This window comes from Papilio xuthus, unplaced genomic scaffold (assembly GCF_000836235.2).
Source record: "Papilio xuthus unplaced genomic scaffold, Pxut_1.1 DF828952.1, whole genome shotgun sequence".
Classification (NCBI taxonomy): Eukaryota; Metazoa; Arthropoda; class Insecta; order Lepidoptera; family Papilionidae; genus Papilio; species Papilio xuthus.
Window position 1 is genome coordinate 3,534,228 of NW_013529697.1, and position 16,345 is coordinate 3,550,572.

General features: G+C 32.1%; 2 protein-coding genes across 3 annotated transcripts in view; one reads left to right on the forward strand and one right to left on the reverse strand.

Moving 5' to 3' along the window:
- Nucleotides 1–2,222: 2,222 nt before the first annotated feature.
- LOC106124286 (hemicentin-1) lies at nt 2,223–7,419 on the reverse strand. Of its 2 annotated transcripts, none has more exons than XM_013320784.1 (10): nt 7,284–7,419; nt 6,946–7,076; nt 6,075–6,282; nt 5,839–5,970; nt 5,547–5,735; nt 4,258–4,318; nt 3,782–4,115; nt 3,469–3,547; nt 3,248–3,385; nt 2,223–3,082 (listed from the first exon to the last, which is right to left on the reverse strand). In XM_013320784.1, the coding sequence occupies exons 1-10, from the start codon at nt 7,333–7,335 to the stop codon at nt 2,775–2,777; spliced, it is 1,632 nt and encodes a 543-aa protein (XP_013176238.1). In that variant the 5' UTR covers nt 7,336–7,419; the 3' UTR covers nt 2,223–2,774. The 2 variants fall into 2 exon arrangements, with proteins under 2 accessions (XP_013176238.1, XP_013176247.1); XM_013320793.1 differs by having other exon boundaries at nt 2,224–3,082; nt 3,863–4,115.
- Nucleotides 7,420–9,816: 2,397 nt separating this feature from the next.
- LOC106127307 (ATP-binding cassette sub-family G member 1) overlaps nt 9,817–16,345 on the forward strand; it is a 29,165-nt gene continuing 22,636 nt past the window's right edge. The window contains exon 1 of the mRNA XM_013325395.1: nt 9,817–10,022. The gene's annotated coding sequence lies outside the window, so the exon portion shown is untranslated. The remainder of the gene's footprint in view (nt 10,023–16,345) is intronic.

Here is a 16,345-nt window from a genome sequence, read left to right on the forward strand (position 1 = left end):
CCTAATAATGTGTAAATAAGATTATTTGCGGTCTTGGCTATTTTGATAATTTAGCAAAATTATATATTTGACACATCTGGCCTAGTAGCATCTCTAGATGTAAAGAAAAACATTATTTAAATAATTGGGACAATCTTAAATTATTCAAACTTTCGTGAGACATTATACTAAACTGATATATAAACACGTGAGTGAGCGACGGGCCGCGTCCGCGAAATAATACCAGTGCCACTCATCCTGATGAAGGGCCCCCGATGGGCTCGAAACTAGTCGGTGCCGCCACCGGACGAATATACGTGAGTGTTTAGCCGTGTTTATATATCAGTTTGGGACAATCTTATTAAGATAATAGTCATAATATACAACTAATAACACTAATGGATTTTCTAATTCTAAGAACCTGAGAGCTTTGATATGTGAGGCTAAGTAATAACATTCTAAAGTTTCAATTAACTTCTAAGATGTATGAAATTAAATATTCATTGGATTCGAGTTGCATATCAGATCGATTCGCTAAATGATAACTAAGTTCACACCTTAGTGTTGAATAAACATACATACATTAAGACTATCAGTGTAGCTGTGCAATGTCATGAAATAACAATAGGTTCTCGTGAAAAATCAGATTGTCTTACTCCATACGCCGGGAGTCGTCGTTGTATAATTGTAAAAAATTGGTCATTGTATAATTTATTCTATATAAATGTATTTAAAATACATGAGTTTTTAATACATACATAAACATGAAAGAACGTTATATGATGCGATTATTCTAGCTCATTTTATAAACACAAAGTCCTTGTAGCGTTGGACTCAATATAAAATGTATACATCCATTATTACACTCTGCGGACCATAAATTGGATTGGCCTTTTGTAAAGTAAAATTACTTCCGGAATAGCTTACTTGTGTGCTCTATTTATAAATATAAATAATAAATTTAACCAACTAATAAAGAAAGCTTTAGCTTTTATAAATGCCATGATGTTAACACAGCTAATGTCTTCATTTCATAATAGCAGTTCTCCACGACTTTGCCATCGTGGAGATAAAAAGAATCTATTAAGAAATATAGGCTATATCATCCGGGGATAGTGTAGCTTCCCAACAATGAAAAGTTTTTTTTAAAACGTTTAGTAGTTTCAAAGCCTATTCAATGCAAACGAACAAACAATCAAATATTGCCTCTTTGAAATATTAGCATACAAAAATTGATTCGTCAGTACTTGGAATTTCGTGATAAGGAAATTGGAGCAAACAGGCCCTATAGATCCGTCTATAAATTATATCGGTAACATCTGGCAAGCCACAAGAACTTCGTCATCGGATCGTCAAATATATTAGTCGGTCGGTAAGCATGACTGTCCCAACATCGATATAGCAATTTAAATAAAACTTAACACAGGATATTAATATAACAGTTAAGAAACATTGAAATATTGTAATTGGTTTGATCTTAAGTATTTTAAACTATAATAATGTAATAACCGCTATGGAAAATCGGTTTCCTTATACCAAGATGGAAACGTCAATTCGAAGCTTATGAACCAAGTTAAATTAATGTTTGTCGACGTGGGAATAATACGTAAGATGAGTTTGCGTACAACTTAATTACTGTGCGTTACTCAAAATATATTTGTTGAAGAATTATTGTAGAGCTATTAAGATATTTGTGTAGTTTTAAATTATCATCTTTAATTCAGAAAGGTAGCTTCCCGGTATGCAAATTGATCGAAAACGAATAAAAATATTTTAAGTCTTCAAAATTCAAGCTTAATTTGCGACAAACGAAGTTTTAATTAAAATTCATTGTCATTCCTTCCTTTTAGGTTTCTTCCTTTCTCGACTAATCCCTTTATTGTTGTAATAACAACAATGACTTCTTCGTACCTTAAAGCTTACGTTGTAATTTAGCCTTTTTTTATATCATAAGGTGGAAAACGAGCAAGCGGTCACCTGAAATCGCTGAAGTAGCGAAGTGACCGTTGCCCATACACATACGCAATTGCATATGCGTTGTCTACCGTTAATCGACGGAGGAGAAGATTCACAGAAAGAAAATATTTTCCCTTCCCATGCATCCTCTCATCCGGAAATTCCACTTCACTCCCATCCTTTCCTTATAAGAAAAAGGGTGGGAAGGGAAAGAGAACTAAATTAGGCCTTGACGCACTTATAACAATATTCTAAAATATTACTTTATTATTGAAGTCTAAACATTATATGGTCGAAAAATCTATTTAAACGTTACAAATATTAATATTCACACTAAGCAATTTGTAATACATTTATTACTAAATTTGTATCAAGACCTCCAGGCGCGCTGATTTAATGTTTGGTGTAATATGTGCCTTCAACTGGAATTGATGTGCTCGGTTATAACTAAACCGCTCCATTCATGCTGGTGTTAATATTAAAACAGCTTTCAAAATTAAATCATATTCATGATATATCTTCACTTTTCGCTTATATTCTGTTTAAAGAATGTTCCAAAGGTTATCAAGTACAGATAAATAATTTAATTAGACAAATTGGTATTGCTTTACAAATTACAAATAATTTTTCGGCGATGATATAGGTTGAATAATAGTTTCCTAATGTGTTACAGTTCATTACTAAAGGTTTAGTTCCACTGGTATTCTATAATAAAGAAAGGAACTAACCTTTAGTAATAATCAATGTTTTATTTCAGCCACTTTTAGATAATAGAACAAATAATTCATACAATATTTTTAATTCAAATATTCCCAAATTACTACTTCCATTGCATAATATTATACTAATCTCATCAAAAACATGCAAGCTACAGCAAAAACAACGATACCACCAGCAAAGAAAACGCCATAAAACGTGGCATCAGAGTAAGCCAAACCAGCAGGGACTGCACTCTCATCTGTATCTTCACTAGTCTCTTCATTACTTTCTTCTTTAGCTTCTTCTTCGGGTTCCTCAGTTTCAACTTGTTCAACAGTTTTTACGAGTGCTGGTTCCGACCAAGGTGACTCTCCAGCTTCATTGATAGCCCGCAAACGTATCCAATATTCAGTATCCGATTCCAAATCAGACAGAGTAAAATAGAACCCTAAAATTAATATTTTAATGCATAACGTAACTATTTTTAAAATCCATCTTGATAAGAATAAAATATTAGGAGTTTCATTGAATTTTATTACATTTTTTTTGCCCGTGTGTGTCTTTTATTTAACAAATGTGCAATTGTGATTTCTATAAAAATGTATGTACTTACCTTCACTGTCCGCTTCCACATCCTCGGCTGACTCCAAATCTATTTCTACTTTCTTAGATTTTCTCCAATCTCCTTCTCTAAGACTTTCTATTTTCCTTCTTGGCAAACTTCCCTTTTCGAGATATTGAACCTCTATGGCTGTTAAAAGAAAGATTCCCAGAATATATAGTTTTTTCCTTACTTGTTAATATTTTAAGTTTTATAGAATGCTTTCGAATTACCTTTTACCGGGAATGACATCTCTTCAGCCCATTTAACATATAGATAAACGTTGTCATGGTGTGCTACTTGACCCGTTATCTGAAATAATACATTTTAAGTCAAAATACCAAAAAAAAAGAAATCCCGTCTCTTTATTTACTTATACCTGGTTCCCCTGTTTTAGATGGACGACATTAAATATATATTTGGGCTTACATATTCCTTGTTATGTACATCCCTAAACACATGCATTGGCGTATGTTTTCTTAATATTATTTATAAATGTGTTAGACTTCAACAATTCTGAATTTATAATGTCGTTTTAATCTTTACCTGTATTCTATTGCGCATTTGATGGGATAATCGTTGTCGCTTTTTGTCGATTGAACGCGTTAAAATTAAACTTTTCTTTACCTCGCTGGGTTTCGTAGGACTTTCCAATTTGTATATGACAAATACTTTATAAGCCTCTCCATATTGGTTGGTCGCCCGACATTTATACCTTCGTGAGGATATGGTCGCATTAGAAGGTAGTGTCAACACGGCTTTAGAGCCGTCTTGCAGATTAACTCGTTCATCGGGGAATTCAAACAGAGTTTCGCCTAAATCCCTGAACCACGTGTAAGTCGGTGTCGGAAATCCGCTAGCTGAGCATACTACGTCAACACTGAAACAAATATTTAACTAAATAATTTCTCGTATATACTTGATATGAAGAAAAATCGAAACACCGGAGTTAATCATTGTTCAGGACCAAAAATTGAAACACTAAACGTTGAATAATTTCAATACCTAAATATATTTAGTACCTTTCATTCTCTAGTTGATAAACAATTTCAGTTTCGTTGGCATCCGCGAACACGGGAGCATCTAAAACAGACAATTTAATGTTTCATCAGTTAATTTTAAAGGCCGTTTCTGTTAAGTATGCCACTAATTAACACACATTTAACATCCTCCAATACTATAACCGGAAGTTGTCATAATTACAAAGGCCGAATAAACGCATATTTTTTTAATAGTGTTCATCTGGTACACACAATCCTAAACGTGATATGGGACCTTTGTTTATTAATAATCATAGACCGTGAAAGATAATGTATTAATTTAATTAACTGCAGTAATTTAAACAATAAAAGGTTAAATTCCGGACCTGTCATATGAACAGCACTTGTAGCAATATATCCGTACTTATGTTATTAATTGCGGGCTACCCAAAGCATTCAATAATTAATATTGGTTTGATCAACGAGTGAAATCACAACGAGATGCTGAGAGCTGATAGCCGAATTGTTACGTTATTTTATTTAAACTAGAGGTTCATTAAAAAAGATAAGTTTCTTACGCAAAAATAAGCTACCTTTCAGTAAATTTGATCGATCGAAAACACAGAGAGATCGAGTTGCAAACATAAAGACAGACAAAAATGTAAAAAATCTGTTTCTCGATATAAGGAACATAAATACATCATGAGTATGTTTTTTTTTAATTTCATGCAGACACTCCAAAGTTAATAATTTTAACAAAATGATTACTAATGTTCCCTTTCAATTGTTACCACATTATAAAAAATGTGGATCCATACAAAAATAATATAGTACTCATAAAAGTTTGTGAATATTAAGTGTTAGTTAATTTGTTACATCACCGAAAATATTTTACAGAATTACTTTAGTTCTTAGTTTAGCTGCAACAAAATGCAGCGCTATCTATTATCTGAAAATACTTTGATTAAAAATGGGTATAACAGCGGTACCATCTGTTTATTTATTCACAACTCTCTGAGGCAACTTTAGGATCTTGCTACGGCACTGGGAAAGATGTCGCTGTTTGTCAATTTACTGTATCGACGAGATTTAATATTTTATTACCTGCATAATTATGTCCAGTATTGTGATAAATTGATTTTAGAGTTTATTAATATATTATTAATTTTAAATTACCATAACAGAGTTTGGAACGATTTTTCAACGTAAAAAATATCAAAATGTGACAAAGGGGAAGAAGGATTATCAAAAAGTACTGACATAGTTGCTATGCCATTCTACCCCACCTGACTCCGGGTTACGTTGGGAAGTCATTATTTATTTATACTTACAGTTGACTTGTAATGTAATATTGAAGCTCTCTGTATTGGCGCAGCTGGAGTCGTGCGGACTCTCTTGAATGGCTTCGCAAGTGTAAACACCACTGTCCTCCGCCTCCAGAGAACTTATTGTCAACAGACCTTCGAACCCTTGACTGTTGTATTTCGTCATCACCCTATATTTATCAGATTCTTCATCCTCTAAAAATAATAAGATGTTATTTTTTATATTTTGCTAATATTATTTTTAGGCGCCATTTTCGTACCTTACTTTATGAAATGTTTAAAGAGTTTTTATACGTACCTGTTATCAATTCCCCATTTCTGTACCAAATCAACCTCGGCTCCGGTTCCCCTCGAGCCTGACAGGACAATGTTATAGACCGACCTTTGTCAACGCTCACTTCTGTCGGTGTGTCGACAAATTTAGACGGATCTAGGAGAAAATTAAACAGAGTAATTTTTTATAACCAGAAAAAAAGATACAGGAAATGTAGAACATTTATTCTATGTGAAGTTCGTAATTAAGAAATGTAGTACCTATAATACAGAGGGATACGTTGCGCTTGATGTCTCCTGATCGACACTCCCAGAGGCCACTGTCGTCAACTGTAGCATGTGTAAGAACAAGCACCAGCGCCGGAACACGCGTGCGCAGCGTCGATGTTGGCACAAAGTGTTCTTGTACAAACACTCTGTTCTTCGATACTCTTTTAATAATTTTACCGTTCGGATCTACCCATTCCACCTTAAAAAGGGACACAGAAAAAATAAATAATAATCTTCTTTTTCTAAATCTTTTTTACCTATATGAAAAATGTCAAAGATAATTTAAGAAACAAAACGGTTGAAATTTAAAATTCGAAATTTAAAATGGTTATGAGCAATAATTATTGCACGCGACGTCAAAATATATCATTTTTTAATTTTTACTATTATAATCTTATATCTTTAAATGGGCAATTCTTGTATATATATAATTGGAATCTCGGAATCGGCTCCAACGATTTTCATAAAATTTAGTATATGGGGGGTTTCGGAGGCGATAAATATATCTAGCTAGGAATCATTTTTAGAAAATGTCATTTTATTCGTGTTTTATCGATAATCAACTTAAACATAAACTTAACTTTTTCTATCGGTAAGATCGAAAAATATTATTCATATTTCATCATTTCATTAGTAATTCGTACTTAAATATAATTTACAAAAAACACAATGTAAAAAAAAATCCAGATTTTGATTATATTATAAGACATATGAATAATCATATTATTATAGATAGAGAAATGATTATATTATTAGATATTAATGAATAACGATCTGAACTCTTTGGCGTAAATATTATTTTTTTGTTTCTTTGATCTACAAAATTGTATTCATCACAAGAAATTTTACGCAAAAAACTTACCTTTTGGTTTTTATTTGCCCCTTTACAGCTAATCGTCTTACGGATACCGGCTGGGTAGTAATGCTTGTCAGGTCCATATTTAATTTCTTCGACCGACAAACTGTTCAATTCTTTTGGTTTTATTCCATAAACTGTAAGAATAGTAGTTTAAAAATAGTCTAAATGTAAGTATTTTAATTTAAATAATACATTTATGATTTTATTTAAAGACTGTAAAAAATTTATGAATATGGATGTCTAATTTTAAAATTAATACAATGTTTTGTGCTAGTTATTTTGAGGACTGTTGCCAACTTTATATTCTTTTTATATTATATTAAAATCATTATTAACAGTACCTGCTCTATAAAACATATAAATGAACACTATAACATAAAATATCCACTTCATTGTTCAAGTAAACATATATTTGTTTCACAAAAAATATTAAAAATTATATTTTAATCTGACGGTGGTAGGTGAAGAACTGTGGAGTTGAAATGCGTCAAATATGGAACAAGCTTCCCGTTAGAGATGTTAATTAACCAGGACATTAATTTGTACAAAGAGGAGGTAGGGGAAAATTTGTTGCTAGTAATAAATTTTCTAACATCGGTAAAAAGGAAAAAAAATAATAGAAAATTAAAATGTACAATTACTTCATTAAATAAGGGATGTTTAATATTCATATTAAAAGCTTTCTTTACCTTATTTTGTATCTTATCTAGATTTCTTTAATGTGGGGAAATTATTAGGACTTGCACTAGATTTTCGTGTTCTAAATAGCGAAATGGTTTGAATTTATTTCTAGCACAAAAATTTGCAAAAAAATGTTAAATAACGAGTAGCAGCTACTACAAACTCTCCCCATCGTACCCCATTTTATTTGCAAAATTGGAAACAATGTCACTTGCCGTGTAACAGGGATGTATATAGGTAATTCCAATTAAGACAATTATCAAATTTTTTCCATTTGCATCATACCAATAGGTTAGTATGAGCAGCTTGGTCGGCTTACCATTACCTAGTTCTAACCTTTGGTCGTATCCCTACTATTACAACCTTTCGCAAATACAACTACACACTAATACAAACTACGTTTCGCGTCTCAAGGTTAAACTGTCGTTTTGGCATTTCCCAAAGGTATTAATATTAGAGAAAAACATCGTACTAATTGTCAAAGTTAACCTTATGACCTGTTTTGACTTTTTGACAACATACTTGACCGGGTGTATCACAATGGCATATACATACAAAATTACATTTTCCAACAATTCGAGAAAGCAAAACAATGCCAAGTTAAGTTTTATGCAAATTTACATTGTCTTATTGTTGTTTGCAATTTTCCTAACGGAACCTGACTCATAAGTGTTTGTTTTTCTTTGACAAAGAAATATTTGGTATGCACATTCCGTAGGTCCTGTCTTAATGAGACCTACTTTTAAAACTTTGACCCTATGTTTAAGAATTTAAATGTCAACTTGTCCCTCTTGAATTCCTTTGTCTCGTCCAGTTTTACACCAAAGTTTAACGGCTTAAATTAGTCTCGTAGGTATGGATATTCCATCACGTGATCGTAGAGCGAATCCACCATTCGACCGTTGTCATGAACCTGGCTTAGCTGGAATGGTTAAAGAATTAGTAATTTATTTTAATACTCAATTAAAAACATTTGCATGACGCATATGAAGCGCAGTTTTCAGTCTCCGCTAAAAGACAAGGATGTCAGTACTGTCGAACGTATTTTTCATACAATATTGGCGGAACAAATCGAAAATAAGATAACTGCCCAGTAATGGTATGAGAGCCTATAGTATTGCCTTTTGACCCTGTGCATAACAGTGACAGATTTTTTTCTTATATTCATACAGTATACTAGGGTTTAAGACGATCACAAACGCAAACAACATCTTTAATATTATTTCCCGATGAATTATAACAACTTTAAAATCGCGTTTCTTGCGAACAGAATTCACTTATTTCTTTTTTTTTTTGTTTTCCTTACAAATGATGGTCGTTAAGTTTACAAGAAACGCTTCGATAAATACATGGAAATATAACAATTATGTTTAACAAACGTAAACTCGTAATAATTATTGTAATATTGTATTCGACATGATTTATGCATAGCAATTACTGTAAACAATAAATCACTCGTTTAACATTATGTTTTTGTGACGCGCTTGTCATCAAGTTTAATATCTGCTTTTAGTAATCCTATTGACATCCTGTTGACATTGAAAGGAAACTCAGATTTCCTAAGAACATTCACATTTATTTCATAGAGGACCTGGTCTTACATTGACAATTTCTGAGGGAAATAAAGATCCATTTTGAAAACCTATGGTCTTAACGCTAGCCCAATGCGGGTTGGTTGACTTCACACTTATCTTTGAATTTCTTTGCAGATGTGCAGGTTGCATCACGATGTTCCTTCACCGTAAGAACGTTGGATAAATGTGCATATGTAAATCGAAAATTAAACATATTGATACATGGTGGGATTCGAAACCAGGACTTCCGGATTGCAAGTCAAGTGCTTAATCCCTGAGCCACCGACGCTCTAAATATTATTGCGAGGTATAAAATAGGTAGAAAAATCCAAAGATACCAGATAATTCGTAGCAAGATTTTGAAAATTACCTTTCTACGGTCATAATAATATTAAAGATCTGTATAGAATAATATAATAGCCTATTTAAAGCTCCATATTGAAAAAAATTATACTACTTAAATTAAGCTTTTTTAACCCTCTATCACCTGCTCTGGGAAATAATATAAATGTCTTCAATTTCAGTAAAATAACGTTTAGCTAAGCATACCCACGAAAAAACTGCCCTCCTCTCGAGCAATCGGACAAAAAATATTCAGTATTTTGTCGTTCGTCCGGCGTAGGTCACGTCGGCGTCAACATCACGTCAGGCCAGTTGCGTGCCAGCGAGCATGTGGTACGGTTGTGTCGGTACAAATCGGCCCACGAAACCATGAATCATTACCGCGCGTGTTAACATAAATACTTTCGAATGAAAGTACAAACTAAGTATTGACATTAAATTGTTATTTAATTAACAAATTTGAGAAGATTTCGCTTCACTTGAGTAAGTATTAAATAAATTAAATAGTTTTCACTTTATGGAGATGTATTAGAAATAATATTAAAGCTGGGAAACTTTCGTAAATTGAACTTATTCAACCAAAAGCATGCCGTCGTCACTTGGTATTTAGTTTTGAATAGAGCGTAAGAAACCCTTTCTAGTCCTATTGCTTATACATTATATCAACGTACCGGTTTTCTAATTTATACTTTCTTTTAATACCAATATAAAACACCAGCTTTACGACCAACTTTGGGCTTTTGATATAGTGAAATAGATTTGTTTTGTGCTATTGGAGTAGTAAGAAAACGCGACTTTCCGGCTTCTCGCCTAATCATTAATTTGTAAAGGTCATGAACAAGATAGTACTGAATTTCGCGGCAAATGGCCATTACCACTGATAAGAATGTAATTTAATAAATAGTTTTATTCTAAGATAAAAAAAAAATCAAAAATTAGTGATTTTGTGCGAAAAATATTGCTAAATGTTTTCTCATGTATCCATATTACATTCGTGTTAATCAAACCTTTTGTTTTAACTTAAATTCTGTAAACTAATGTAATTTTATTTCTTTAATTTCAACCTATTGTCTGTTGCCTGCTTACGAAATAATGGAACTGTGTCGCATCGCATGTATTATGTATTGCTTTTGAAAGCATAACCTCTGGGTGACTTCACTGTTTTTCATAATGAAAAGATCTAAAATTTCAAATCTCGCGTTTAATAATTAAAATCACAGCTCGAATGACTAAACCCCTACACAGGGATTATGGGCTAAGACATATAGATATTACGCCAATTTCGTGAATAAAACGGGGATAGAAAAAAATCATAATATTTAGAATTTCATCGACGCTGCGTTACAATAGACTCGCCGCCGACAACAACGTGGAAGGTCTTGTTTGCTTTATGCGATTTTTTTTTGTTTTCTCTTGCTATGAAGACTAAATTTAGTCACGGTAGATAACTTCATGACGTACCCTCTTTTACATAGTACAGTGACAATGAAATTTGTCTAAATATAAAGCTAGATCGAGGTCAAAAAATTACTAACGAAGTATGTTTGCATATTGGAATAATTTATGAATATTTTAAATAACGGGTAGGCGAAATTTACTTATGAACTTGCTTGAGTAACGTTAGGGTAAATAATAATCGAAAGATTTCAACTTAGACGTTACGTCAAACCTGGTGTAACATTATATAACTGTCTATCATTTACTTTTAATAAAAATGGAGTATCTGTATATAATAATAAAATAATACTACTAGTCAATAACAAAAAATATCTGAGCGTATATGTAAAATATTTTTAAGTCCAGAAATTCGAATTTATTTTGGATAGTCTCCAAAATGATTGGACAAATTTTGTCGGACCTTTTAATGGAAAGTAACTGATGTATGCACGAGTAACAGGATATTGTCTTTGCCATCTCACGCAATACGAAGAACGAACGAAACGAACACAGTAACGAAGTTGCGGGCAACAGCTAGTTTAATCTAGGAATCATTTGAATATAATCTCATTGATAAATGAAAATCGGTATCTGGTTATTTCGGTTCGCATTTCCGTTCGCGTTGTTTTTGTTTTGTGTTTATCTGCTCCTATCTATAATATACCACATTCTCGTATGTAGCAGATTCACGCGTAATATTTACAGCGTGTGTTTTCGCAACAATTAATAAAAAATTAAATGTAGCATTGAACTGTTTAATAGAAAAGTCCATAACCTTACTCTTATCTTATGAACTTACATAACTACGCTGTTAAAATGTAGTTACATATTTAAAACACTGTGAGTGTTCAATCATCTTTCAATCAATATAATACAATGTTTGTATCTATGCTATGCGTTATTCTATAATATTAACCTTCTAAAGAGTTCGGAATAATTGACTCCAAAAAGGAAAATATGGAAAAATTTGACATTTTGATTATTATTTAGGCTTTTGATATTATATATTTAAAAATTATATACGAGTAAGTGTATTTCGATTTATTAAAAATAATTTTCTTTGATGGGAATAACAAACTTATCTAAGTATATAAAATTGAATACGATGCTATTTATTAACACATTTTAGGTGTCCGATAAAACATGTGTCTTTTGTATAAATCAACAACTTAAATAATTTAATACAAAAAAACTCGAGGAAATTGGAAACAATGTTGATGTATTCATTGTTTCACACATACCTAGAAACATTCAACAATGAACCTACTGGAAACAAAAGACTCCGGAAGTGGTTTGAACAGCGCCACGCAACAATCAATATATGTTGAACATTACGACCCTATATAAAAATTTTATTCACAAATACACGTGGAATTCAAATCCTAACAATGGATAACGGTATAATTTTAATTTGACACGTACTTGCTAAAATTGGTACGCACCAAGATAAAAAAATAATAAACACAGACCAATAAATATAGCCCGTTACTCAGTATCGACGAATCTTTCTAATTGCAAAAAAAATCAGTCGAGTGGCTTTTGAGTTTTGAGTGACTATAGAAGTATGAAATAATAACAATAAACTCATTTAATCCATTTAGAAGGAAAACTCGTTTGATAATCTCAAATTAGATAATAATGTAAGGAAAAAAGAACATGCTAAAATGGAGGGAAAAACATAGAAATAGATTACGTTCTACAAGTTCATATACAATTATGAACTTCACACTATATTGTGTATGTATGAACTATACCATATGACTAGCTATAAATAACTTCATGCTGCCATAGTTGTTCCAAATTTAGATTGGAGACTGTAAACATGTGTACGTAGTAACAAACTTGTGTGGTATTCACAGATATTAATAAACTACAGCTGAACGCGGCATATGTCCTCGTAGAATTGCCAAAGACAGGATAACGACAAAAATCTATATAACCAAAATTATTACAATACGAGTATATAACACTTGTTTCGAATCGTTTACAATAAACAAATGATAAACATGTATGCACCCAAACGAATTTACATACGCATTAACAATGAATGGAATTCTTTGGAATATGAATCAGAACAGAACATAACACATGCAACGTTATGTTATGTTCTGAATCATATTTCATATCCTAATAAAATTCTGTGAAACAATTATCCTAGTTATTGATAAGTTTATGGGCACACAAATAATAAAGAGCAAACTAACCAAGTTTTATAAGATTTACTTTCTTGGTAAACACAGATTTTAGAATCAAATCCAAAAGAGCATGCTATATTTTATAAACATTAAGCAATTATCAAACTATTGCAACAATAATTACGTCATCGTAATCGCCAGCCATGCGGCTGGGTTATGGTTTCAGTATGCACTTGGCACTAATATCTCGGTATGTCAAAGTTGCACACAATGTATAATTATAGCCAAACATCGATTCTATAGGCAAAAGTATTTACTGATCTTAATTTAAAAATTGTAGGCCAATATCTTTTGTTTTTTGATGTCTTTCTTTACCTTTCGTTCAATTGTTTTAATAAACATCTTATTAAAAGCATTTATCAGAAAATTGTGAACACTTTAATTTAAATTTAATAGATGTCCCATCACATAAGTCAAAGATTTACATATTCCAACTTGCAGACGTTCTTCGATGAGTTCATAGTTATTATAATAAAATATTTCTTTATATTGACTCACGATTTCTCTGTTGTATTTCACAGACTCTCTGTTGTTCTCACGATGGGTTTCCCGAAACACTTGTTCTCGTGGCTTACCTGTACGCTTTCCGCTTTAAGGTTCATGTATTTTTTGTAATAACTAAATGACACCAAAATTTTTGATGTTCAAAAGTATTTTTATCATTTTTAGGGTTCCGTACCTCGAAAGGAAAAAAACGGAACCCTTATAGGATCATTTTGTTGTCTGTCCGTCTATTTGTCTGGACCCTTTTTACTACACAATAAACCTACAGCTTTCTAAATATTTCCAGATAATATAATAGAAATCACCGATATTTTTTTAACTCTTATCATTCAAATGGCCTCGTATTATAGGAATAATGGACATGACCATCTGCAATCAACAAATTGCGATTACAATTGTACTACAGCGGTGTTCGTCCCACGCGTACTTGAACAATGGGAATATAGATATAGGTGAAATAGATTTTTTTTTCGTCCGCTCCGTCCGTGTCATGCCATGGTTGTTTTTTTCATCAGCCACGCTACTGAGCAATGGGTACGAGGGCAAGGACAAGGTCATATTTTTATAAACAAATCAAATCGGCCAGGTAACGTTTGAACATATTAGTGTTTGAATCATAACTTCGAATACAAGATGATTCTATTTTTCATATCTACCGCAAAGAATCATTTTAGCCTAATGTTCGGTTAATACTTTATAATACTCGTTTTACTACCCACAACAAGGCACTTCCTCCCAGGTATGATTAACGTTGAATCAGTAAACTGTTATCCTAATAAAAAACCAAAGGTATTTCTGGGTATAGAAAGTTTCTGGTGTTGAAATAATCATATAACCGGCGCAATAGTTTTACAGGTAAGCTACGACAAACAAACAACGTCATTATTCCTCCTATACTTCTTACTTATATTATAAATGGAAATGTTTCGATGGATGGATGGATATTTGTTTGAAAGTATCTCCAGAACGGTTGTATGGATCTTGCTGATATTTGGCATAGATATAGAACATAGTCTGGAAGAACGCATAGGCTACTAATTTTTTTTAAAGCTGCGCGGTCTGCGTCGCGGACGACAACTAGTCTTTGATAATATCTCATTTAAGAGTATTTCCATTTTTTACTGCACGGATAAAAAATGCCGGGCCGTTTAAGTTTACACATCATTTGTACTTAATGATACTTTTATATACAATATGTTGTGACACTACTTAATCTTATAATTTATCTCCTACCGCCCCCCTCACCATCCAAACTTTTGTAATAAGTTAAAGTTAGCATAATAATGGCTTATGTCAAGATAATGCCGACATGTTTTATGAGTTAATAATTAGTAGCCTATGTGCTCTTCCAGGCTATGTTACCAAATTTCATCGAAATCAGTTTAGCAGTTCTGGAGATACCTTCAAACAAAGATCCATCCATCAATCCAAACATTTACATTTATAATATTAGTATGATTTAAAATAATAGTTCTTTTTTCTATTTTGTTTTACAAATAACGCCCAAAAGTATCCAATTCTATTTAAATATATAAAGCTAGAACTTACTAAAATAGTTATTGTTCTATAAAATAAAAAGATGTAAATAATAAAAAATTGTCTCATAAAAACTATGTTATAGTCTGAACATTTATTGATCCTGTCTTAATCAACAAATGTACCGAATGATTATTAATAATCATTCATCACCCAGCCTCGCATCATTCAAAAATAGATTGAAATCAGTGATTGTCGAGAGAGCTCTGTATTCGTATAAAAAAAATCAGTGATTTTTTTTTCTCTATGGCCTGTAATTTAAACATTACCAATAAATATATTATTGTTATAAAATAACTTATTGCGTAGTCATATGAATAAATACTAAAGAGAGACGCAGTAGATAACTGATACTAAAGTAACGAGCCGTGCTTAAAATAGCTGCTAAAATGGAGTATGACACCATTTACTCAAATATTAGAAACATTTAAAGAGATATTAGAATAATCATGATTAAGAAGGACGCGGCAAATTCTAATCGCTGCTCAGTCACATTTCCTAAATTATCATTTTAATAATAATATTATTTGATAAGATACACTATGTAACATGTTATATTTTACTGCCTTTATAAATTAACAAAATGTTGTATGTGATTTTACATAAACCCATGATTCCTATATAAATAATTGTATGTTTAAAACATAACTATCATAGGACAGTAAATTAAAACCTATCGTACACAAAGAAACGTAACTCTCAGAAACTTACATTATAGACCTGCGGGTATCGCGAAACGACCGCTCCGTACACACAACGTTGAAACGTTGACTCAATTATCTACAAAATGTCAACTGTATAGATTTGCTACACAAAATCACATCGACTTCTATCATGACAATCTTAACAAACAGGTAGCTAGCAGGTAGCTTTGGCGATTAAATTCCCCGAGTTTCCAAAGATTTACGCAGCCTTGTGTACAAATGACCTAAGAGTCAAGAGGAAGCGGACAACGAAAACAACGTCATTGCGACTAATTACGTCGCATCCAGAATCGATATTGAATTCTTATTTTTAAAAATGTGCTTCTCAAATTCACAAAAATTTACGTTAAGTATTTATCAAGGTAGTTAAAAAATCAACAAAATTATGGTATTCTCATTGTGACAAAAATTATATAATATTTAATCATGG

Bases quoted from the DNA above. Each gene is read 5' to 3' on its own strand.
- LOC106124286 (XM_013320784.1), bottom strand. From the start codon at position 7,335: ATGAAGTGGATATTTTATGTTATAGTGTTCATTTATATGTTTTATAGA. The intron at 6,283-6,945 runs GTAAGTTTTTTG...TCCCTTTTTAAG, and splicing joins GGGCAAATAAAAACCAAAAG to GTGGAATGGGTAGATCCGAA. The intron at 4,116-4,257 runs GTACTAAATATA...TATTTGTTTCAG, and splicing joins TATCAACTAGAGAATGAAAG to TGTTGACGTAGTATGCTCAG.